Consider the following 27,746-nt stretch of genomic DNA (forward strand, 5'->3'; position numbering starts at 1 on the left):
CCAGTTTCAATTTTTGTGGTTTCAGTTACAAAGGTCAACTGTGGTCTGAAAATATTAAATGGAAAATTCCAGAAATAAACAATACATAAGTTTTAAACTGTACACTATTCTGAGTAGTACGATGAAATCTTGTACCATCCCACTCTATCCTGCTCTGTCCCACCCAGGACATGAATCATGCCTTTGTTCAGCATATCCACCCTGTATGCCCCATTAAATAGTCATCTTGGTTATCAGATCAACCATCACAGTATTGCAGTGCTTATGTTTAATAAGTTAAACATAAGTTAATAATGGCCACGAAGCTCAAGATTAGTGATGCTGCCAATTTGGATATTCCATAAATTAAAATTTTTCATAGGTAGGTATTGTTGCTCAGTCGCTCAGTCAAGTCTGACTTGTCATGACCTCATGGACTGCAGCACGCCAGGCTTCCCTGTCCTTCACCATCTCCGGGAGTTTGCTCAAACTCATGTCCATTGAGTCAATGATGCCATCCAACCATCTATCTCATTTTCTGTTGCCCCCTTCTCCTCATGCCCTCAATCTTTCCCAGCTTCTGAGTCTTTTCCAGTGTGTCAGTTCTTCACATTAAATGGCCAAAGTATTAGAGCTTCAGCATCAGTCCTTCCAATGAATATTTAGGGTTGATTTCCTTTAGGATTGACTGGTTTGATCTCCTTGCAGTCCAAGGGACTCTCAAGAGTATTCTCTAGCACCACATTTTGAAAGCATCAATTCTTCGGTACTCAGCCATCTTTATGGTCCAACTCTCACATCCATATATAAGAAAAAAACAAAAACAAAACTAAGTTTCAGTACAATCTGTGGTTTCAAGCATCCACTGGGGGTCTTGGAATGTATCTCCCGAAGATAATAGGGGACTACTCTATTTAGGACTTTTGCATCTATGCTCAAGAGAGATATTGGTTCATGGTCCTTCGTTACTGTAATATCTTTATCTGATTTTGGTATTAACCTAAGGCTGGTTTCAAAGTCAGTAAGAAAGTATTTCTTTTGCTTCTATTTTCTGGAAAAGACTGTAGCGAATGGATATTTTCTGCTCTCTTTTAGTGTATCAATTATATCTTTTTATAACTGTTAGTAAAATACCTTAGAGTTTGTAATATAGCTTTAAAACTAAGTCCACTATCACATAATATGATACCACTTGACAGATAGTAGAGATATCCTGTAACAGTTATACACACCAAATAAAATTCCTTCTTTCCATACTTAATTCTATCTTTCCTGCCATCCATTACACTTATTCATATCCTCTAATTACCTATCATGTTGCTATTACTACTTGGAACAGTTATCTTTCAGATCATTTAAAAATAGGAAATTAAAAATTCTATTTCACCTTCATGTATCCTTTCACCTACACTCTTCCTTTCTTTATAGAGATCTTATTTTCTGACATATATAATTTTTCCTTCTCTCTGGAGAACTTTTAAACAGAAATATTTCTTCTAAGGCAGGTCTCCTGGTGACAAGTTCCCTCAGTTTTTCTTTGATAGTCTTTATTTTTCCTCCACTTTTGAATGACTGTTTTTCCTGGATACTGAATTATAGGTAGGTATTTTTCCCTTTCATCACTTTAAATATTTTACTCCAATCTCTTCTTGCTTGCATGATTTCTGAGGAGAAATCCAATGTAATTATTATCTTTATTTCTCTATTGGTAAAAGAGTTTTTCTCTGGTGGTTTCCAAGATTTTCTCTTGGTCTTCAGTTTTCTGTGTTTGAACATAATATGCTTAGGTGTTTTTTGGGGGGGGGGCTATTTATCCTACTTTGTGTTCTTTGCTTGGATCCTGGATCTGTAATACAGTGTCTGTCATTAATTTTAGAAAATTCTCAGTCATTCTTACTTCAAATATTTCTTTTTTTCCCCTTCTGCTCATTTCTTCTTCCACTATTCCAATAATATGCATGATACACCTTTTGAAATTGTCCTTGGATATTCTGTTACATTTTTAAAGTCTCTTTTTTTTCAATCTTTGCATTTCAGTTTGGAAGGTTCCTATTGACATGTCTTCAAGCTACTAACCGGAGAAGGCAATGGCACCCCGCTCCAGTACTCTTGCCTGGAAAAATCCCATGGATGGAGGAGCCTGGAAAGCTGTGGTCCATGGGGTCGCTGAGGGTCAGACACGACTGAGCGACTTCACTTTCACGCATTGGAGAAGGAAATGGCAACCCACTCCAATTGTTCTTGCCTGGAGAATCCCAGGGATGGGGGAGCCTGGTGGGCTGCCGTCTATGGGGTCGCACAGAGTCGGACATGACTGAAGTGACTTAGCAGCAGCAGCAAGCTACTAATTCAATCTTTCCTTGTCTGTATCCAGTCTGCTGATAAGCCTATCAAAGGCATTGTTTTTGTTGTTTTTTTTTTTTGGCTATGCCACATGGTTTACAGAATCTCAGTTCCCTGACCAGGGATTGAACCTGACAATGAAAGCACAGAATCCTAACCACTAGGCCACAGGGAACTCCCAAAGGCATCATTTCTGTTACACTGTTTTTGATTTCTTACATCTCTTTCTAGAGTTTCTATCTGTCTGCTTATATTAGCCATTTGTTCTTGCATGTTGTAAACTATTTCTAGCAGACTCATTAGCACATTAGCTATAGCTATTTTTAAAAAAACCTGTGTCATATCTGAGCTTGGTTCTGATGTTGGTTTTGTCTCTTGAGTCTGTGGTTTATCTTTTGGTAAGCCATATCATTTCTTTTTTGTTGAAAGGAAAAAATCATTTATTTTTTGTTACATTATATGTAACACGGTAGAAACTGAGATAAACAGGCCCTTCATGTGAGGTTTGATGTTAATCTGGCTAGAAGTTGGGCTATGTTTAATGTTTGCTTTAGCTGTAGGTGTCAGAAGTTTTTCAGTTTCCTCTAATATCCTTGTTTTTGTCTCCCTTGTTTTCTTTGAGTTTCCCTAAAACCATTTTAGAGTTTGAGCCTTGCAGGTTCTGCAGCTATAATTCATAGTTATCATACTGAAGACCTGTTGATGTGGTAGTAAGGTGCAGGGTATGGGAAAACATTCTGCATCTTATAATTAAGTCTCAGGCATTTACTGTGCCCATGTATCCAGCCTGTAACCTTCACAAGTATTTCACAGCTTTTATTCTCTTTCTCGTAGATGACACAGTAAGACTAGAGGGGCCTGGAGTTCAGTTATTTCTCTTCTCCCACACTAGAGAAGGCTTTGGTTAAGTTGTTTTACTTTCTAGATAGCTCTTTGTTAGGTAGACGCTCTGGATGTATTTCAAGTTGATTCCTTTTCCTATCAACATGCCAGAAACAGAAGACTTATTCTTGGCTCTTTACATTGAGAACCCAGTGGGGTTCCCGGAGGTAAAAGTCGTGAAAATGTGGGGGCCCCCTTAGACTGTGGCCTCCAGAAGTTTATTACTCAAACACTAATCTATACTCTGTTTCCTGCAATTTGTCAAAGTTACCACTTAAGTGTTCCTACCAATTTATGGCTCAGTGCTTTCTGCTTCTGATAAGCAGATCTGGGAAGTGATTCTTTGTAATTGCCTGTCTCTCCAGATTTCATGGTTGCAGTTTGCTCTCTGACTTCAAATCTTTGATGAATCCAAGAAAAGTCATTGATTTTTTAGTCTGTTCAGCTGTTCTTCCTGTTGTAGTAGTTACTGTAGACAGTAGTGATGATTTCTAAGCAGTTTACATGTTGGCACTGAAACCCAAAGTCTCAAACAAAACATTTTTCATTCAACATTGTTTCATCCATGTTGATACCTGTAGTTGTGTTTCATTCATTTTTTTCTTCCATATCATATTCTATTTTATGAATTCACCATGCTTTATTCATTCTCTTGCTTATGAACATGAGCATCCTTATAACATCTCCTAATGTGCATGTGTAAAAGTTTCCCTAGGATAGATACCAAGAAGTGGGATTACTGACCTACAGTGTTGAGCATCTTTCATTTTACTGAGTATTGCCACAATGTTCTTGAAAGTGGTTATACTCATTTATATTCACCCAGCAGTATATTAAAGAATTCTTACTATTCCATACATTCACCAGTACTTGGCATTGTCAGGCCTTTAAATGTATGCCAAATGTAAAAAAGGTATCAAATGATATTAAATAGTATCTCATTGTAGTTTTATTTTGCATTTCTTTGATTACTAATGAGACTTTATACGTTAACTGGTCATTTGTGTTTTCTCCCCTATGAACTGCCTGTTCATATCTTCTGGCCATTTTTATTGGATTGCTTGTCTCTTTCTTATTGATTTATAGAGAAAGATTTCCTTCAAATATCTCAAAAAGCACAAACCATCAAAAAAATACTGATGATTTAATTATGTCAAAATGAAAGACTTCTGCTTAACAAAAGACATCAGAAACAATGTTAAAAATACAAGCTACTCACCTGGTGCAGCAAAGGTTTGTATCTAGAATTCTAAAATAAAATCTATAGATAATACTAAAACCTAAACAATCAAAATCTATAAATACTATTAAAAACTAAATAAATAATGGGAAAGAAACAGAACAGGCAATTCACAGACGGTTCCTGAAAGGCTAATGAATGTATGAATACATGCATAACTTCATTGGAAATCAGGAACATTGAAATTAAAACCATGAGATACCTTTCGAATATATTAGACTGGCCAAAATAAAAAGTCAAATATTTTAAAGTCTTAGCAAAGATGTGAAAGAGATTTCTTAAACTCTGCTCATGGAGGTGAAAATATATGTATCTTATATTACCATGATTCCACTCTTAGATATATAACCTAGAACAGTGATTCTTAAAACGTCACTCAGACCAGCATCATCATCAGTATCTCTGGGAACATGGAAATGCAAATTTTCAGGTCCTACTCCAGATGTACAGAACAAAAAATTCTAGGGGCAGAACCCAGCAATCTGTGTTTTAACAAGCCTTCCAGAGGATTCTGGTACATGCTAACGTTTGAGAATCACTGCAACAGAGCAATGTTTTTCTGGCCCTTTTGACTGAGATATATAGGAAGAAATGCATTTTATATTCTGGCCCACACACATATCACACACAAAAGCACAATAAACAAAAGCTTCAAAAAAACAATAATTATCCTTAGTAATCTATGGACTGCACTTTGATATTTTCTATTTCTTTAAAAAATTGCTGCTTGTGACCTACTAATAGTAATCTAAAGTTTGAAAAACTGCCCTAGAGAAACTCCTGTACATGTGCAACAGGAGATGTGTACAATAGTATTTGTTGCAGAACTGTCTATAATGGAAAAAAAAGAAAAGAAAAAATCTTCAGGAGAATGGATAAATGAATTATAGTATCTTTCTACAATGGAATACTACATAGTTCTCACATCTTTAGAAATAAATTTTTTTTTAGAAATAAATTTAAAAAACATGTATATTGAGTCAAAAAGCAAGTTGTAGAAGGATAGTTTAAAAATAAATAAAATTACATGTTGTTTATGAATATACAGATTTATAGTAAAAGTATAAAACATGCGTGGGAATGATAAATGGCAAACACAGGATGGTGGTTACCATTGGAAAAGAGAAAGGGGAATGGGAGTAGTGAGGGATACATGAAAGTTTCCAGGTGTCTCTGTAAGGCCTTATTTTTAAAAATCAATCAAATATGGAAATTGTTAAGAATTGATAGGGAATTCCCCGGCAATCCAGTGGTTAGGGTTCCGCACTCTCACTGCCAAGGGCCTGGGTTCAATCCTTGTCAGAGAACTAAGATCCCACAAGTTGTGTGGCGCAGCCAAGGGAAAAAAAAAGGCAAGAATTGGTAAAGAGAGTTGGTTAGGTACAAAGATTCTTGCTATATTATTCTCTATAACTTTTCATAATTAATAATTTTCATTATAAAAAATAAAAATCTAGCTATCCTTGAACATCAAGAATATATTAGAAATGTAATCACTCAAAGGAAACTGCTTAATAATCCTTGACAACACCTTTTTAAAAATTTAGGGACAGCCAGAAGCTAACATTATTTTTCTGGTTTTGTTTTTTAAATTGAACACAAGTATATGCTCCAGGGGCTTGTGTTGTTTTTAGTGACATGATAATGAAATTTTCACTTCTGGATGTAACACATACCATGAATATGACATAATGATCTGACCAACCAAATGAGGATTATTTACAACTTTTCTTAGATATTCGCCAATTCCTCAAGGCTTACAGGCCCTGTGCTTTCACTTTGCTGCTAAGCTACCAGCAATTTAAGTCATATGTCATATGAAAGCCAGGTGAAGCATTCTGAAGAGAAAACTCATGTGGTATAGCAAACCCTACTCACAACCAGGCACATGGCTACTAGATATGGTGGGCCTATGAGTTTTTCTTTAGTTTAGGGTTTCTAGTGGGCATGGATTAGAGTCTGATCAAGATTTCTTTAAAATTCTTGTTTTTTAAATAAAATTCTAAGGATAGCTTATGACGTTAGAAAACCACAATGAACATCATAGGAAATAGGCTACTTTTAGAGTCAGAGCTACTTATATAGCAGAGAATTAATAGTAAAGGTCAAAGAAAAACACAGTCACTGTGCCTATGTCATGATTCTTTGGTATAATCAAAGCTAATACAAAAGTATTACTTTAAGTAGAGGTTAATAAAAATGAAAACAACCCATTTTTTTTCTTGGTTTGGCCTATACCTTGTTTGGCTCCCCTGGATTATATGAAGAAAACATAGGAATTTTTCGGATCTCCTCCTCTGACAAACGATTTCTCTGGATCTCATCTTCTGGGACAAATTCTATTGGCTGCGTCAGCTTCTTAGGCCCAGTCCAACACTGCTCAGGTGAATTATCAATAACTTTTGCCACATGGAGACTGGGACCTTTACCCTGTGCTGCCTGTTTTCCCTTGTCCTGGAGTAATGACGGGTTCTCAGCTGTGCCACTATCTCCCACTGATGTAGCTGAGACCAGTGAGTGGGAAGCAAAGGGTTCACCTCTCATTAGTTGGAACTCTTCAAGACGTTTTTTCATTATCATCTCTTGGTAAAAACTTTCCAGCTTGTTCATGGGATCACCTTTGTTCTTCTTTTGGGGTTCATCTGGATCAAGACAAAGAGATACGGAAGTTCTACAAAGCCTACCAAAACAACCTTTGACAAATTAATAAAAATTAAATCTTGAATCTCAGATAATGAAACTCTGCTGGGACAGGTATTTACAACCTGTGAAAAATGACAATGATATATAGCTGTGTTATTACAGTGCATCTTGGGCAAGCCCGGGACTATGGTGAGGCAAGTGAGGCACCTGGGGTCCAAAATTTGAGGTGCTCACTCTCAGGGTCATGCAAGTACATGCATCTAATTGATAAAGGCATTTGAAAAAATGTAACTAGTATGGCATTATCACACTTCACAAAATTAATAATAATTCCTTACCATTATCTACTACTGAATTCATATTCAAATGGCCCTGATTATCTCAAAGATGTCTTTTTACACTTGGTTCAAGATCTAAACCAGCCATTGGCTGTTGTCTTTAAAGCCTCATTAAAACACACACACACACACACACACAGAGCTTCCCTTCTTTCTCAGCCCTCAAACCTTTTTTCCCCCAATCCCACTTATTCATTAGAGAAGCCACATCATTTGTTCAGAACAAATGAATTTAATTGGTTGTTCCTCATGATATTATTTAACTTGTTCCTCAATCCCCTCTATTTCTTACAAACTGGTAGTCAAATCTAGAGCTATGCTACCATGTGGCCACTAGCCACATGAGTCTATTTAAATTGATTTTGTAAATGTTAGTTCCTCTGTTAAACTACGAATATCAAATGTTCAAAAAGCACATGTGGCTACTAGATATCATTCTGGGCAGAATAAAGACCATTTACATTATTGTGAAAAGTTGTATTGGATATTGCTGGTCTAGATTTGAGTTCAATATTTTTAGGCAAGAATCCTCCATATATTATATAGATGTGTATTTCCTATTACATCATATCGTTAGGCACATAATGTTCAGTGGTCCCATTTCTAGTGATGTTAAAATTGATCAGTAGATTCAGGTGCTTTTGGTCTGATCCTTCCATTATTAAGTTTTCCCATTTGCTTTTTAACTAAGGGGTTTGCATCCATTGATGACCATTGCTTAAATCCATTAATTTATTCAGAGTTGTAAAGAGGGGCTCCCCTAATTCTATTATTTATTTTGTACTTATTATTTCTATTATTTCTTCTGTATTAATTATTTGGAATCCTATAATGGACTTACCATCATCAACTATTTGGTTTCGCTACATAAGTTCATATAGGAAAAGTAGGACAAATGCTTGATTTGTTTCCCATTATTTTTCAACTATAAGAGTTTAATGAGTTGGTACTTTAAAAGTGTCCAATGGTGACCAATGATTATTTTTAGTATAATTGTGAGACATGTATTTTCATATATTTCATGTGTTTCAATTAAATGTAGTCATTCTTTTTAGTGATCAAGTCATTCCACTTAGGATCAGTGCATGTGTGCAAGGTTGCTTCAGATGTGTCCAACTCTTTACAACTCTATAGAATGTAGCCTGCTAGGCTCCTCTGTCCACGGGGATTCTCCAGGCAAGAATACTGGAGTGGGTTGCCATGCCCTCCTTCAGGGAATCTTCCCCACCCAGGGATTGAACCCATGTCTCCTGAGGATCTTGCACTGCAGGCAGATTCTTTATCACTGAGCTACCGGGGAAGCCCTAGGATCAGTGAAAGTCCCTTAAAATTGGCTCCTGTACTGCTTTCTAGCTTTCTGGCATAGCAAGATATCTTAAGTTCATCTTACATATTTCCTGACTCAAAACTGAAATATTTCTCTAAGGATCACTGGCTCCTGTTAATGTGAAATAGTATTTAGAAACAACAATATGTTGCTAAATCTGTTCATAAATGTTGAGTTGTTGTTGCTTCTAGGCCTTTTTCAGTGAACAAAAGTAGGAAAATTTTTATGAAAAATAAACCATAAATTTATACTGGTATTTCCACTTCAAATTAAGATTACAAGATTATTACTCAAGTCCATGATTTTTGACTTGTATCTCTCTCACATGTGCTTAGGATACTGGCTCCTAATGATATTAACAAAATTATTTATTAGCTTTTTCCTACAATATATAGAATTTTTAAATGTCAATAAACAATACTAACATGATTATCAACAATAAAACTACTGAATACAGTTTTAAAATTCTTTGTAGTTACTTTTGTCTTTTAAATTATATCCCATTAGGAATATGCAAATATTATTTTAAATCATTTTCTCTGTATGGTTATGATACCAACTTTATTCATAGTTAGGCTAATTTGCTTCAGGCTGTTTATAAATTTTAGGGATTTATTTTTCCCTTTTGATTAATTTTTAAAATTATGCAAAACATTTACATGGGTCTAAAATGAAAACGAGGGCTTCCCTCATAGCTCAGTTGGTAAAGAATCTGCCTGCAATGCAGGGGACCCCGGTTTGATTCCTGGGTTGGGAAGAATTGCTGGAGAAGGGATAGGCTACCCACTCTAGTATTCTTGGGCTTGCCTTGTGGCTTAGGTGGTAAAGAATTCACCTGCAATGCGGGAGCCTGGGGTTCAGTCCCTAAGTTGGGCAGATCCCCTGGAGAAGGGAAAGACTACCCACTCCAATATTCTGGCCTGGAGAATTCCATGGACTGAATAGTCCACGGGGTCACAAAGAGTCAGACATGACTGAGCAACTTTCACTTCACTAAAGTGAAAACTGTATTATACAGTACCTTCAAAGAAGTCTCGCTTTCCATCTCTGTAAACTTCATCCCACTCCTTTCCTTCTCCATAAATAATAATTTTACTAGTTTTGGTTTTATGGTTCCATTGTTTCTTTTTTGAAATATAATAAATAGGCACAAACACATAACACATGCACACACACACGTATGTGTGTTTATGTTTTTTTTTAGTTGGTCAGTTATGTCCAACCAACTCTTTTGCGACCCCACAGACTGTAGCCCACCAGGCTCCTCTGTCCATGGGATTTCCCAAGTAAGAATACTGGAGTAGGTTGCTATTTCCTTCATATATATATATATATATATATATATATATATATATATATATATATACACAAAATTCAGTATATCCCTTTCTCCTATATAAAAGGTAACTTACTATAAACACTGTTCTACAACTTACTTCTTTGCACTTAACAATATAACCTGGCAATAATTCCATGTTAATGTATAGAGCTCTTCCCTTTCCTTCTTATATTTGCAAAGTACTTCACTGTGTGGATGTACAAGAGTTTATTCAACTACTCCCCTAATGATGCACCCTGGTGTTGTTTCCAGTCTTTACTGCTACTGTGAATAATGCCCTGACAAACAGCCTGTGCATACAGGATTTTGTATTTTCTCAGTATATCTTTAAAATTGACTCTAAGAACCGGCACTGCTGAGATAAAGGGTAAATGTATAACAAATTTTTCTCTATGTATTTCTAAATTTCACTCTGTAAGAACTGTATTATTCTGTATTTCCACCAGCAAGGTATAAGAATAGTTATGAAAGGATTTCTTAAGACCTAAAAAGCAGTAACTATTAAGGAATATATTGACAAATTCAACTACATTAAAATTAAAAGCTTCTGTTCATCAAAAATATCCTAAAGAAAAAACTCACAGAATGGGAAAAGATATTTGTTGTTCAAATAATTGATAAAGAAGAGAATCACTAGGAAAATGGGCAAAAGACAGAAAAAGGTGCCTTGCAAAAGAGGAAATACATTTGCTAATAAATACAAGGAAAGTGCTCAGTATCAGAATTCAGGGAAATACTAATTAAGAAGGAAATACCATATTGGCAAAAAATAAAAAAGAATACCAATACCACATGTCAGTGGCAGTTTTACAGATTGCAGATTACACAATCAGTGCAACAGAAAACAGGGGAAATATGGAGAAAAATCAATGAAACCAAAAGCTGGTTCTTTGTAAAGATTAACAAAATGGCAAATTCTTAGCTAGACAAACCAAGAAAATAAGGAAGACAAAAATGACTAAAGTCAAGAATTAAAAGGGAGGCATCATTACTGATCCTATACCAATATAAACAATTAAAAGGGAAAATTATATATAACTTTAGGCCAACAAATGAGAAAGCTTAGATGAGTGAACAAATTCCTAGGAAGATATGAATTACCAAAGCAGTCTTAAGAAGAAAAAGTATAGTTGAAAACCTTATAATAAGAGAGCTTGAATTAGTGGTCAACAAACTGCTCACAAAGAAAAGTCCAGATTCAGATGGTTTCACTGGTGAATTCTACCAAATATTTAAGAAATAATATCAATCCTGTACACTTTCAGAAAATAAAGGAGGAGGTAATATTTTCCGACTTATCTATTATGTCATTATTACACTGAAACCAAAGTTTAAAAAGATACCACAAGCAAAGAAAAATCACAGGCCAATATCTCTCATGAAAATAGACAAAAAATATCCTCAATAAAATATTAGCAAGCCTAATCCAGCAACATATAAAAATGATTATTATGATATACTTGTAAGTGGGTTTATCCCAGGAATGAAAGATTGTTTTAACATATAAAGAGCAGTAATAAAATGTCATATTAATAGACTAAAACTTTAAACCACATACTCACTACAGTAGATGCAGAAAAAGCAGCAAACGAAATCTAACACCCATTCAAGATTTTCAAAAAACTCTCAAATAACTAGGAATAGAAGGGAACCTCTTCAACCTGCATGGGGTAGGCACCAAAGATGTCTGCACCCTGTGATCTTTGAAAATGTTGCATGGTAAAAGGGACTCTGCAGATGTGATTGTCACTGATTATGGAGGTGGGCCCAATGTAATTATAAGGGTCCTTACAAGAAGGAGGAAGAAGGGTCAGAAACAGTAGAAATGTAGGATGGAAGTAGAGGTAAGAGTAATGTGAGGAAGGGGCCATGAACCAAGAAATGCAGGTGGATTCCAGAAGCTGAAAAAGGCTCCCCTAGAGAACCCCAGAAGGAATACAGCCCTGTGAACATCTTGATTTTAGGACTTTTGACCTCTACAACTGTAAGAGAAAAATTCTGTGTTGCTTTAAGCTGTTAAATTTATGGTAATTAGTTACAGCATCCATAAGAAAGTAATACATTTCTAAAGGCATGCGCAAAAAATTTAGAGGTAAGATCATAGTTAATGGTTAAAAACTGAATGTTTTCCCCCTAAGACTGGGAACAAGGCAAGGATGTCTGCTCTCACTATTGCTGAAATAAATTATAGAAAATCAAAATAAAGGAAGATACCTTCCATATTCATGGATTAGAATATTCAATATTATTAAAATGGAAATTTCCCCAAAATTGAATTACAGATTCAGTACATCCTTATAAAAATTCCATCAGGCCTTTTTTTTTTTTTTTGTAGAAAAATTGACAAGCTGCTTCTAAATTTACATGGAAATATAAAGGACCTAGAATAACCAAAACAATTTTGAGAAAGAGAAACAAAATTGGAGGAATTATACCATCTGATTTTGAAACTTACTATAAAGGTAAGGAGGTTCAGAGTGTAAGGATAGGCATATATATTGGCATATAGATCAAGGAAACCAAACTGAGTGTCCAGAAATAAACTTATATTTTTGATCAACTGATTTTTCTACAAAAAAATCTTCCTTGGTGGCTCAGTCAGTAAATAATCTGCTTGCACTGCAGGAGACCCAGGTTCAATCCCTGGATCAGGAAGATACCCTGGAGAAGGAAATAGCAACTCACTCCAGTGTTCTTGTCTGGGAAATCCCATGGACAGAGGAGCCTGGTGGCTATAGTCCACGGGGTTGCAAGAGTTGGACATGACTTAGTGACTACACAACCATCACCGTTTTTCTGCAAAAGTGCAGGGACAATTCAATGGGGACATAATAATCTTTACAATAAACAATGCTGGGACAACTGGATATTCAAACACAAAATATGAACTTCAATCCTTTACTTAACACAGAAAAATGAACTTAAAATAGATAATAAATGTAACTATAAAGGCTAAAACTTAAATATTCTAGAAGAAAACATAGGAGAATCTTTCTGACCTTGAATTCAGCAAAGATTTCTTAGATACGATACCAAAAGCATAAGTCAAAAAAGAACAAATTAATAAATTGAACTTCTTTAAAATTTAAAAAATTTGTTCTTCAAAATACATTATTAAGAAAATAAAAAGAAATAGACTGGAAGAAAATATTTGCAAAGCATATATCTTGTAAAAGACTTGCATTCAGAATATACAAAGAACCTTTACCACTTAATACTAAGAAAGCAAACAACCCAATCAAAAACTGGGTAAAAGATTTACAGAAACTATAAAACTCTTAGAGGAAAACTTAGGCAGAAGACTCGATGACACAAATCAAAGCAAGATCCTCTCTGACCCACCTCCTAGAGTAATGGAAGTAAAAACAAAAACAAACAAGTGGGACCTGATTAAACTTAAAAGCTTTGGCACAGCGAAGAAAACTATAAGCAAGATGAAAAGACAACCCTCAGAATGGGATAAAATAATAGCAAATGAAACAACTGACAAAGGATTCATTTCTAAAATATACAAGCAGCTCACACAACTCAATGTCAGAAAAACAAACAACCCACTCAAAAAGGAGGAAAAAGACCTAATCAGACATTTTTCCAAAGAAGACATACAGATGGCTAACACATGAAAAGATGCTCAACATTGCTCATTATTAGAGAAATGCGAATTGAAACTACAATGAGATATCACCTCATACCAGTCAGAATGGCTATCATCAAACAATAAATGCTGGAAAGGGTGTGGAGAAAAGGGAACCCTCTTGCACTGTTGGTGGGAATATAAATTGATACAGCCATTATGGAACACGGTATGGAGTTTCCTTAAAAAACTAGGAATAAAACAACCATATGACCCAGCAATTCCACTCCTAGGCATATACCCTGAAGAAATCAAAATTGAAAAAGACACATGTATTCCATTGTTCACTGCAGCACTATCTACAATAGCTAGAACATGGAAGCAACCTAGATGTCTATCGACAGATGAATGGATAAAAGAAGCTGTGGTACATATACACAATGGAATATTACTCAGCCATAAAAAGGAACACATTTGAGTCAGTTCTAATGAGGTGGATGAACCTTGAGCCCATTATACAAAGTGAAGTAAGTCAGAAAGAGAAAGATAAATATTGTATTCTAACACATATATATGGAATCTAGAAAAATGGTACAGAAGAATTTATTTACAGGGCAGCAATGGAGAAACAGACATAGAGAATAGACTTATGGACATGGGGAGAGGGGAGGAGAGGGTGAGATGTATGGAAAGAGTAACATGGAAACTTACATTACCATATGTAAAATAGATAGCCAACAGGAATTTGCTGTATGGCTCAGGAAACTCAAACAGGGCTCTGTATCACCCTGGAGGGATGGGATGGGGAGGGAGATGGGAGGGAGGTTCAAAAGGGAGGGGATATATGTATACCTATGGCTGATTCATGTTGAAGTTTCAAAGAAAACAAAATTCTATAAAGCAATTATCCTTCAATTAAGAAAATAAATTTATAATAAAAAAGCAAAAAAAAAAAAAACCTGGGTAAAAAATTTGAATAGACATTTCATCAAAAAAGACATACGAATGGCTCATAAAAACATGAAATAGCATCAAGATTATTTATTATAGAAATTAAAAATAAAACTAAAATTAGATACCAGTACACACCCATAAGAAGAGCCAAATAACAAATATGCAATAACAATTGTTGCCAAGGATGTAGAGACGTAGGAATGCTCATACATCACTGATGAGAAGGTAAAATGATACTTTCATATTGGAAAACCATTTGGCAGTTCCTCAAACATTTGTACATAGAGTTTGATCCAGAAAATATTCACTCAAGAGAAATGAAAACATATCCACACAAAAACTTGTAAATGAATGTTTATAGCATTGTTCATAATAGCCCCAAAGTGGAAACAACTTGGTGTCATCAAGTGGTGAAGGGATAAACAAAAAGTGGTATATCTATACAATGGAAAACTATTTAGCAATAAAAAGGAATGAATTACTGATACATGCTACAACATGAGCAAACTTAAAAAACATCATGCCACCTGAAAGAAGCAAAATTTCAAACATCGAATATTGTAAGATTCTATTTATATGAAATATTTAGAAATGATATATTCATAGAGACAAAGATATAGGGTAGACATGGGAATTTATTTACTATAAATCAGTTCAAGGGAATTTTGCAAAGTCAAGGAAAAGTCCTAAAACTGGATGTAGTAATTAATGACTGTACAATTCAATAAACTTAATAAAAAGTACCTAATTGAACACAATAGGTGAATTTCATCATATGTAAATTGAATACACAGAAGAAACTATATGAAAAAGGTCTTAATGACCAGGATAATCACAATGGTGTGGTCACTCACCTAGAGGCAGACATCCTGGAATGTGAAGTCAAGTGGGACTTAGGAAGCATTACTACAAACAAAGCTAGTGGAGGTGATGGAATTCCAGTTGAGCTATTTCAAATCCTAAAAGATGATGCTGTTGAAGTGCTGCACTCAATATGTCAGCAAATTTGGAAAATTCAGCAATGGCCATAGGACTAGAAAAGGTGTTTTCATTCCAATCCCACAGAAGGGCAGTGCCAAAGAATGTTCAAACTACCACACAATTGTGCTCATTTTGCATGCTATAAGGTTATTCTCAAAATCCTTCAAGCTTATTTCACTCTGTATAATCGGCTCCTGTTTCATCCACCTCATTAGAACTGATTCAAATGTATTCTTTTTAATGGCTGAGTAATACTCCATTGAGCCTATTATACAGAGTGAAGTAAGCCAGAAAGAAAAACACCAATACAGTATACTAACACATATATATGGAATTTAGAAAGACGGTAACAATAACCCTGTATGAGAGACAGCAAAAGAGACACAGATGTATAGAACAGTCTTTTGGACTCTGTGGGAGAGGGAGAGGGTGGGATGATTTTGGAGAATGGCATTGAAACATGTATAATATATAAGAAATGAATCACCAGTCCAGGTTCGATGCAGGATACAGGATGCTTGGGGCTGGTGCACTGGGATGACCCAGAGGGATGGTATGGGGAGGGATGTGGGAGGGGGGCAGGATTGGGAAAATGTGTACACCCATGGTGGATTCATACTGATGTATGGCAAAACCAATACAATATTGTAAAGTAAAAAAAAAAAAAAAAAAAATCCTTCAAGCTAGGCTTCAGTAGTACATGAACTGAGAACTTCCAGATGTATAAGCTGGGTTTCAAAAAGGCAGAGGAACCAGAGATCAAACTGCCAACATTCACTAGATCATAGAGAAAGCAAGGAAATTCCAGAAAAACATCGACCTCTGTTTTGTTGACTACACTAAAGCCTTTGACTGTGTGCATCATAACAAACTGTGGAAAACTCTTAAAGAGATGGGAATACCAGACTACCTTACCTGCCTTATACTTCTTTATAGGGGGAGTAAGGGCCTCTTGATGAGAATGAAAGAGAAGAGTGAAAAAGTTGACTTAAAACTCAACATTGAAAAAACTAAGATGATGGCATCTGCTCTTATCACTTCATGGCAAATAGAAAGGGAAAAAGTGGAAACAGTGACAGATTTTATTTTCCTGGGCTCCAAAATCACTGAGGATGGTGACTGAAGTCATGAAATGAAAAAAAACTTCCTTGGAAGGAAAGTTATGACAAACCTAGACATCATATTAAAAAGCGGAGACATCATTTTGCTGACAAAGTTCTGTCTAGTCAAAGCTATGGTTTTCCCAGTAGTCATGTAGAGATGTGATAGCTGGACCATAAAGAAGACTGAGCACTGAAGAACTAATGCTTTCGAATTGTGGTGCTGGAGAAGACTCTTGAGAGTCCCTTGGACTGCAGAGAGGTCAAACCAGTCAATCCTAAAGGAAATCAACCCTGAATATTCATTGGAAGGACTGATGCTAAAGCTGAACCTCCAATACTTTGGCCACTTGATAACAGAGGAGACTGTTTGGAAAAGACTCTGATGCTGGGAAAGACTGAAGGCAAAAGAAGAGGGAGGCAGAGGATGAGATGATTGGATGACATCATCAAATCAATGGGCATGAGTTTGAGCAAACTCCAGGAAATAGTGAAGGACAGAGAAGCCTGGCGTGCTGCAGCCCATGGGGTCCCAAAGAGTTGAGAACACAGTTCAGTGACTAAACAACAAAAGCTGCTTTAAAAATTAAGGAAAACTAATCATTTTCATAAAATGTTATAAGAAACAGAATAAAGAAAATATACTGAAATATTAAAGAACAATTGATTGAATGAAAAGATATATCATATTTACATTCCAAGATTTGAAGATACATATTATAAATGTCAATTGTCCTTAACTGATTTCTTTGATGGAAACTCAATCAAAACCACATCAGAGAGAGTATATGTTTTTGTGTAAACGTGTGCATGCATATGTGTGTGTGTGTGTGTGTGTAACTTGATGAGCTGATTCTAACATTTCCATGGAAAAGCAAAGTGCCAAAAGTAGATAAAACTCTTTTGAAGAAGAACAAGGTGGAAGAAATTGCCCTTCCACTGTACAAGGTATCAAGACATAAAAAAGCTGAACTTATGATACTGATTCTGTAATAGTTAAAAAGATCAAAGGAACCCAGAAGAATACCCATGCATATATGAATACCTGATATATGACAGAGCTAGAAATACTATAACAGTGCAGGAACAATATTTTCAATATATGGTGTTGGGATAGAGGGTTATCTATATAAAAAAAAAGAAACTGGAATCCTTATTTCATATTATACATATAAATCAATCAATTTAATGACTTAAATGTGAAAGAAAAAATCATAAAGCTTTTAGAATAAAGGACAGTATCTTCCTGAGTTTATGTAGGGAAGGCTTGATTAATCAAAACACAAAAGCACTAAGGAGAAATGAGAAATTAATAAGTTTTATTACATAAAAATGAAGAACTTTTGATTCATCAAAAGATACCATAAAGGTAGTGAAATGAAAAGCCGAAGAATGGGAATAGATAATTTCAACACATATAAGTTGACAAAGTGTAAGTATACAAAATGATAAAGAACTTGTACAAATTTATAAGAAATGCATATAAGATTAGAGATGAAATTTGGAGATGGACTATTCATGACATATAATCACAACATATTTCTAACATCCTCTTCTCTATAGCAGTACTGAAGTAAGTAGTAATCACTGAGATCTGCTATACATATCCTAGGGCTTTGGGGTTGAACTATTGTTTTGATATATGCTTAGTGACCTCTGAAACAAGACTGCATCTGAATATTTAGTTAGTTTGGGATGAACATGTACACATCACTTTACTTACTTATTTTTGAACTTTTTATTTTGTATTGGAGTATAGCCAATTAACTATGTTGTGAAAGTTTCAGGTGGACAGCAAAGAGACTCAGCCATACATATACATGTACCATTCTCCCCTAAACTCCTTTCCTATCCAGTCAGCCATCTAACATTGAGCAGAGTTCCCTGTGCTGCACAGTAGGTCCTCACTAGTTATACACATTGCTATATTTAAAATGAATAACCAACAAGGTATAGCACAGGGAACTCTGCTCAATGTTATGTGGCAGCCTGGATAGGATGGGAATTTGGGGGAGAATGGATACATGTATATGTATGGCTGAGTCTCTGCTGTCCACCTGAAACTATAACATAGTTAATCAGCTATACTCCAATATAAAATTTTAAAAAGTTTTTAAAAGAGAAAAGAGACTGTATCTGGACACAGATACAAACAGATGGAAAGATATTCATGCAGGAAAAAGACATTTCTACTTTTCCTAAATGGGCAAAATAACTAAAGAGCCATTTCACAAAGGAGGCCATCTGAATGGTCAATAAATGTCTGAGAAGGTTTCTGACCTCATTAGCTATCAAGAAAATAAAATTAAAATCAGTTGAAACAAACAACATAGACCTAGACTCCTGAAAAATATCCATGTCCTGAAAACCAGACACACAGACAGAAAGTCACTTGCATGCACATACACATACACACACAGTCAGGGAAACTGTCCTTAAGCAAACTAAATGCAATATGTGATCCCTGATTGCATCCTGGATTTAAAATTGAGAAATCTAATTATAAACTTTTAGATAATATTATTTTAACAGTGTTAAATATTTTAAGAGTGATCATAATACTGTGATAACATAGGAGGATGTATTCTTAGGAAATATATAATGAAGTATTTAGGAGTAAAACTTAATGCCTCTTATTTTCAAATATTTAAGCAATAAACAAACCACACATACACTTATACACCATTTTCATGCAGATGAACAGAGACATAAAGCAAACGTGGCAAAATGCCAACAGTTGTTAAATGTAGGTGAGGGGTATAGATGTATTATTCTTTCTATTTTTCTCCACATTTAAAATTTTAAAAATAGAAAGCATGGAAAATAACACTTTACTAAAGATTAAGAAAATAAAAAGTAATATAAATGAATGCTAAGTGTTCAGAAAGGGGAAAAAGAATACAATAAAATACAAGCAAATACCTATGAGAGTCTCACAATACCTAGTAAGGACAAAGATATGGAGCAACCTGAACCTTCACACATGGTTGGTGGAATTTTAACTTGGGACAATTCCTTCATAAAAGAGTTTATATCTATTAAAGCTGAAGATGTGTAAACTCTTCACGCCTTAACTCCACTCTTAGAGCCCCAGAAACTCCTGCACATGTGTCCCAAGATAGATATACAAGAATGATCACAGTAGCAGCATGGATACTTACACCACCACAAATGGAAACATCCACATGTCCAGAACCTCAGAAGTAATCTTATTTGGAAATAGGGTATTTGCATATATAATTAGGTAAGATGAGGTCATGGTGGATTAGAGTGGGTCCTAAATTCAATGACTTATATCCTTTTAAGAAGACGATGTGAAGACACAGACACACAGGGAGAATATTATATGATGATAGGAGCAGAGACAGGTGAAACATCTAGAAGCCAAGAACTGTCAGCATCCACTAGAAGCTAGGAGAGAGGTGTCGAGCAGATTCATCTTCACAGCCTCCAGAAGAAGCCAACCTTGCCACCTTTGATTTGAACTAGCCTCCAGAACAGTGAAAGAATAAATTTCTGTTGCTTAAAGCCATCCAGTTTGTGGTATTTTGTTAAAGCAGTCCTGGGAAACTAACACCTAAAACTGTAGAAGTGATTTTGAAATTGGGTAATGGGTAGAGGTTGGAAGAATTTTTGAGGTGCTTGATAGTAAAAGATCAGTTACTTTGAAGGGACCATTGGTAGAAAAAAGAATGCTAATTCCAGTTCTGGTGAGTGCTCAGAAGGAAGTAAAGAGGACAGTAAAGAAAACTTCTATCAACTTCTATCATCTTAGAGAACACCAATATCGTCATGAACAATATTTTGCTACAGATATGAACATTAAAAGTACTGCTGGTGAAGCCTTAGAAGGAAATGATGAACATGCTATTGAACACTGAAAGAAAGGTGATCTTTGTTATCAAGTGGCAGAAACTTGGCTGAATTGAGTTCTGGTGCTGGGTAGAAAGTATAAATGATGAACTTGCATATTTCAGTTCAGATCAGTTCAGTCACTCAGTCCTGTCCGACTCTTTGCGACCCCATGAACTGCAGCACGCCAGGCCTCCCTGTCCATTACCAACTCCCGGAGTCCATCCAGACCCATATCCATCGTGTCAGTGATGCCATCCAACCATCTCATCCTCTGTCGTACCCTTCTCCTCTTGTCCCCAATCCCTCCCAGCATCAGAGTCTTTTCACATGAGTCACCTCTTCATATCAGGTGGCCAAACTATTGGAGTTTCAGCTTCAAGACCTGTCCTACTAATGAACACTCAGGACTAATCTCCTTTAGAATGGACTGGTTGGATCTCCTTGCAGTCCAAGGGACTCTCAAGAGTCTTCTCCCACACCACAGTTCAAAAGCATCAACTCTTCGGCACTCAGGTTTCTTTGTAGTCCAACTCTCACATCCATACACGACTACTGGGAAAACCATAGCCTTGACTAGATGGACCTTTGTTGGCAAAGTAATGTCTCTGCTTTTTAATATGCTGTAGTGAGCAACCTAGATAGCATATTCAAAAGCAGAGACATTACTTTGCCAACAAAGGTTCGTCTAGTCAAGGCTATGGATTTTCCTGTGGCCATGTATGGATGTGAGAGTTGGACTGTGAAGAAGGCTGAGCGCCGAAGAATTGATGCTTTTGAACTGTGGTGTTGGAGAAGACTCTTGAGAGTCCCTTGGACTGCAAGGAGATCCAACCAGTCCATTCTAAAGAAGATCAGTCCTGGGTGTTCTTTGGAAGGAATGATGCTAAAGCTGAAACTCCAGTACTTTGGCCACCTCATGCGAGGAGTTGACTCATTGGAAAAGACTCTGATGCTGGGAGGGATTGGGGACAAGAGGAGAAGGGGACGACAGAGGATGAGATGGCTGGATGGCATCACTGACTCGATGGACATGAGTCTGGGTGAACTCCGGGAGTTGGTGATGGACAGGGAGGCGTGGCGTGCTGCAATTCATGGGGTTGCAAAGAGTCGGACGTGACTGAGTGACCGATCTGATCTGATCTGAGGTTGGTCATAACTTTCCTTCCAAGGAGTAAGCGTCTTTTATTTTCATGGCTGCTATCACCATCTGCAGGGATTTTGGAGCCCAGAAAAACAAAGTCAGCCACTGTTTACACTGTTTCCCCATCTATTTCCCATGAAGTGATGGGACCCGATGCCATGATCTTAGTTTTCTGAATGTTGAGCTTTAAGCCAACTTTTTCACTCTCCTCTTTCACTTTCATCAGGAGGCTCTAGTTCCTCTTCACTTTCTGCCATAAGGGTGGTGTCATCTGCGTATCTGAGGATATTGATGCTTCTCCTAGCAATCTTGATTCCACCTTGTGCTTCCTCCAGCCCAGTATTTCTCATGATGTACTCTGCATATAAGTTAAATAAGCAGGGTGACAGTATACAGCCTTGACGTACTCCTTTCCCAAATTGGAACCAGTCTGTTGTTCCATGTCCAATTCTAACTGTTGCTTCCTGACCTGAATACAGGTTTCTCAAGAGGCAGGTCAGGCGGTCTGGTATTTCCATCTTTTCAGAATTTTCCACAGTTTATTGTGATCCACACAGACAAAGGCTTTGGCATAGTCAATAAAGCAGAAATAGATGTTTTTCTGGAACTCCCTTGCTTTTTTGATGATCCAGCAGATGTTGGCAATTTGATCTCTGGTTCCTCTGCCTTTTCTAAATCCAGCTTGAACATCTGGAAGTTCACGGTTCACGTACAGTTAAAGCATGGCTTGGAGAATTTTGAGCATTACTTTGCTAGCATGTGAGACGAGTGGAATCGTGCGGTAGTTTCAGCATTCTTTGGCATTGCTTTTCTTTGGGATTGGAATGAAAACTGACCTTTTCCAGTCCTGTGGCCACTACTGAGTTTTTCAAATTTACAGACATTGCGTGCAACACGTTCACAGCATCATCTTTCAGGATTTGAAATAGCTCAACTGGAATTCCAACACCTCCACTAGTTTTGTTTGTAGTGGTGCTTCCTAAGGCCCACTTGACTTCACATTCCAGGATGTCTGGCTCTTAGTGAGTGTGAGTGATCATACCATTGTGATTATCTTGGTCATGAAGATCTTTTTTGTACAGTTATTCTGTGTATTCTTGCCACCTGTTCTTAATATCTTCTGCATCTCTTAGGTCCATATCATTTCTGTCCTTTATTAAGCCTATCTTTGCATGAAATGTTCCCTTGATATCTCTAATTTTCTTGAAGAGATCTTTCATCTTTCCCATTCTATTGTTTTCCTCTATTTCTTTGCATTGATCACTGAGGAAGGCTTTCTTATCTCTCCTTGCTATTCTTTGGAACTCTGCATTCAAATGGGTATATCTTTCCTTTTCTCCTTTGCTTTTGCTTCTCTTCTTTTCACAGCTATTTGTAAGGCCTTGTGCAACAGTCATTTTCCTTTTTTGCATTTTTTTTTTCTTGGGGATGGTCTTGATCCCTGTCTCCTGTACAATGTCATGAACCTCAGTCCATAGTTCATCAGGCACTCTATCAGATCTAGTCCCTTAAATCTATTTCTCACTTCCACTGTATAGTCATAAGGGATTTGATTTAGGTCATACCTGAATGGCCTAGTGGTTTTCCCCACTTTCTTCAATTTGAGTCTGAATTTGGCAATAAGGAGTTCATGATCTGAGCCACAGTCAGCTCCTGGTCTTGTTTTTGCTGACTGTATAGTACTTCTCCACTTTTGGCTGCAAATAATATAATCAATCTGATTTCTGTGTTGACCATCTGGTGATGTCCATGTGTTGAGTCTTCTCTTGTGTTGTTGGAAGAGGGTGTTTGCTATGACCATTGTGTTCTCTTGGCAGAACTCTATTAGCCTTTGCCCTGCTTCATTCTATACTCCAAGGCCAAATTTGCCTGTTAGTCCAGGTGTTTCTTGACTTCCTACTTTTGCATTCCAGTCCCCTATAATGAAAAGGACATCTTTTTGGGGTGTTAGTTCTAGAAGGTCTTGTAGGTCTTCATAGAATCGTTCAACTTCAGCTTCTGCAGATTTACTGGTCAGTGCATGGACTTGGATTACTGTGATATTGAATGGTTTGCCTTGGAAATGAACAGAGATCACTCTGTCGTTTTTGAGATTGCACCCAAGTACTACATTTTAGACTCTTTTGTTGACTATGATGGCCACTCCATTTCTTCTAAGGGATTCCTGCTGACAGTAGTGGATATAATGGTCATCTGAGTTAAATTCACCCATTCCAGTCCATCTTAGTTCACTGATTCCTAAAATGTTGATGTTTACTCTTGCCGTCTCCTTTTGACCACTTCCAATTTGCCTTGTTTCATGGACCTAACATTCCACATTGCTATGCAATATTGCTCTTTACAGGATTGAACCTGCTTCTATTACCAGTCACATCCACATCTGGGTGTTGTTTTGCTTTGGCTCCATCCCTTCATTCTTTCTGGAGTTATTTCTCCATTGATCTCCAGTAGCATATTGGGCACCTACTGACCTGGGGAGTTCATCTTTCAGTGTCCTATCTTTTTGGCTTTTCATACTGTTCTTGGGGTTCTCAAGGCAAGAATACTGAAGTGGTTTATCATTCCCTTCTCCAGTGGACCACATTCTGTCAGACCTCCCCACCATGACCCCTCTGTCTTGGGTGGCCCCACACGGCATGGCTTAGCTTCATTGAGTTAGACAAGGCTGTGGTCCATGTGATCAGATTGGCTAGTTGTCTGTGATCGTGGTTTCAGTCTGTCTGCCCTCTGATGCCCTCTCTCAGCGCCGACCATCTTACTTGAGTTCTCTTACCTTGGACGTGGGTATCTCTTCTATATTTAGCTGAAGAGATTTCCAAGCAAAGTGTGAAAGATGTAGCCTGGTTTCTCACTGACAGTTGTAAAATGAGAGAGGAGTGAGTTAAATTGAGTAAGTACCTGTTTAAAAAGAAATTCAGAACTTGATGATCTGGAGAATTCTGAGCCAATCTAGATAGCCCTAGAAAAAGGGCCAATGGTATGTGGCTAGACAAACTTTAGACAATCTTTCACTGAAGAGATTATGTATGTGACTCATGGATCCAGTCAACCTTTTCAGCAGAAGCCAGGAACAGACAAGGCGTTATCCAGAAAGGATCTGTCAACAATCCTCATATGTAATGGTGTGGCTCTCTTGACATACACAAGAAACCAAGAAGGTTTATAAGGATTTTATACGAGCAGAAACAGTGCAGCCTGATGTAAAAGTGACAGAGACAAGCTAAAATGAAGGAAGGTAAAATGAAGCCACAAAAGCCAGAGAGGGTGGGGCTGCAGCTGCCCTGGTAGGCTAAGATGATGGAGCTGTCCCAGAGTACCTAGAGAGCAAGGCTACCCCTGGCGACCACAGGACAGAGCCCTGAAGCCAAAACATTACTCTTAGGCCTTGAAATCTAATGGAATTTGCCCTGCTGGGCTGCTAACTTGCTTTAGAACAGTAACCCCCTTATTCCTTCCTTTCTACTCTTTTAGAATGGGAATGCCCACCTTACGCCTGTCTCACTGTTGCCTAGTTTCGTAGGTTTCTGGACAGAAGGGCATTTTCCCAATGTAATATACTCAGAGTCTACCAACACCTGATTTAGATGAATTAGATAATGGGATTTCAGACTTTTTGAGTTAATATTTAGATGAGATTTGGGACTTAGACTTGATGCTGAAATAGGTTAAGACTTTAGGGGATATTGTGATGAGGTGAATGTATTTGCATGTAAGACAGATATGAATTCATGGAGGAGGCCAGAGGGCTGATTATACTGGGTTGAATAGTGAACCCTCAAAATTCATGTCCATTCAGTTTCTCAATATGTGACTTTATTCAGAAATAGGGGGTTGACAGATGTAATTAGTTAATATAAGGCCATACTGGATTATGATGGATCCTAAATCCAAAGACTAGTGTCCTTAATAAGAATGCTATGTAAAGACATGTTTTACCAGGTGGCTCACAGAGGTAAAGAATTCATCTGCCAAGCAGGAGACTCGGGTTCGATCCCTGGGTCGGGAAGATCTCCTGGAGGAGGAAATTGCAACCCACTCCAGTATTCTTGCTTGGGAAATGCCATGGACAGAGGAGCCTGACGGGCTACAGTCCACACGGTCACAAAAAGTCAGATGTGACTGAGCACTAAGCATGTGCAGACACAGAAACACAGACACACAAGGAGACTGTCATGTTATAACAGAGGCAGAGACTACAGTGATGCTTTTGGAACACCAAGGAATGCTGGCAATCACCAGAAGCTAGAAGAGATGAAGAAGGATCCTCTTCTAGAACCTTAGGAAAGAGCATAGCCTTGTCAACACCTTGATTTCAGACTTCTAGCCACCATGAGAGGATAAATCTCTGTTGTTCTAAGCCACTAGATTTGTTATGGCAGCATTAGAAAACTAACAGTGATTTTAGAAAACTCTTCCAAGAAATTTTGCTTCATAGAGAGAAGGCAAAATTATTGATACACATGGTATCAATGAATCTCAAAAACATTATACATTATAACATTGTGTAAGTTAAAGGAATCTTATGCAAAGAATATAACTGTATGGTTACAGCTATCTGAAGTTCTATAACAGGCAAAACTAACCTATAATGGAAAAAAATAAAAATACTAGTTGCCTCTGGGAGAGTGGAGTGGGAGTTACTGAGAAGAAGTATGATGAAACTTTCTGGGGGTGATGGTAACCTTTTACGTGTTAGGTCACACAGATGCAGGTATGTTGAACATGGTTGGTCCAATGACTGTGTGATAACACATTGGTATCTTGAAATTGGCCATTGTAGGAATATGTATATCATGGACTGGCAAATAATACAGATAAGAATCTTTTTTCCTGGAGAGCTGGCTGCTAAATATTTGCCAACACATCACTACAAAGATGTATACCCAAGTCAAAAGTTAGCAAATGAATACTTAAGGTTTGTGCATTTCATTGCATGGAAATTTTACATCAAAAGAAAAAATGTTCATATACATTTTTAGCTAACAATATATATACTGACATATTTAGGGGTACATGTGTTTACATTGGTGATCCATTTAAATAAATCAATAAAGTAAGATGGTTTACTAGATGGATAGACAGATGTGATAAATCAGTAAAATATTAATGATATAATCTAGCCAGCCATCACTGGGTGTTTGTGATAAAATTCTTTCAACCTTTCTGTGGGTTTAAAATTTTTCATTAAATACTGGAAAAATATTTTCCCATTTGGATATTAAAAATATTAACACATGTACTTTAACCCTATCTTTTTTGGGCTTCAATTTTTATATTTCATTGTTTAAACCAATTGCTACTTGTTACAGTATACAGTGAAGGGAGGGAATCTAAACGTATTATTTGCTCAAGTAGCAAAACAACTGAAGGGCATTTTTTGTTTTTATCACTTTTTAAAAGATAGTTCACAGTAGGAGTATGTACACGATGGACACTGGCAAATGGTACAAATCATGTGAAATTCTTGAAAGGAAAGAAGTAATATTGGGGATAGCTGACTGAGGTCCCTGGGGAGATAAGAGGGAGAGGACCTAGAACAAAGGAATAAATAGTAACCTTTGGCAGGAAGGATGTCCTCAGCACTGAGTTGAAATGGAAGAAAATGATGGCTAGGATACAGAAGTTAGCAGAGTCAGGCAGAAAGTAGATGAAGGTTCTTACTGATGGCATTGTTTCCTTTGAAATAGGAAAGAAGACTACCTGCTAAAAATAATAAAATAGCAGTTGGATAGGAAATAGTAATGAAGATATAAAATAGTATTTTTAAGGAATGAAACAGAGAGCTGACCAGAGACTAGGAGACGTTGCCAAACAAGAAAGAAGACTCTAGATGATACCAGAGATGAGGAATTTGTAGAGGCACTAATCAACACAATTATACTACTTTTCTCTAGTAGTGCTCAAAATCCATCATGCAACAATAAAGAAGGTCATCAGTTGGATTGATTCAGGGTTGAGGATTTGCTGGGTGGGTATGATGCACAAAAAAAGAAGCAAGGAAAATGACTCAGTGGCAAGAACTTGGGTAAATAATGCATGATGGAGTCTAA

At 36.8% G+C, this 27,746-nt stretch overlaps 1 protein-coding gene across 7 annotated transcripts in view; it reads right to left on the reverse strand.

The window, feature by feature from the left end:
• Positions 1-27,746, reverse strand: part of RBM41 (RNA binding motif protein 41) — a 75,600-nt gene that overhangs the window by 27,915 nt on the left and 19,939 nt on the right. For all 7 annotated transcript variants that reach the window (XM_070784121.1, XM_070784124.1, XM_070784122.1 and 4 more), the window contains one exon: positions 6,683-7,086. In XM_070784121.1, coding sequence (XP_070640222.1) covers positions 6,683-7,086 — 404 coding nt within the window. The remainder of the gene's footprint in view (positions 1-6,682; positions 7,087-27,746) is intronic.

This window comes from Bos indicus, chromosome X (genome assembly GCF_029378745.1).
Source record: "Bos indicus isolate NIAB-ARS_2022 breed Sahiwal x Tharparkar chromosome X, NIAB-ARS_B.indTharparkar_mat_pri_1.0, whole genome shotgun sequence".
Classification (NCBI taxonomy): domain Eukaryota; kingdom Metazoa; phylum Chordata; class Mammalia; order Artiodactyla; family Bovidae; genus Bos; species Bos indicus.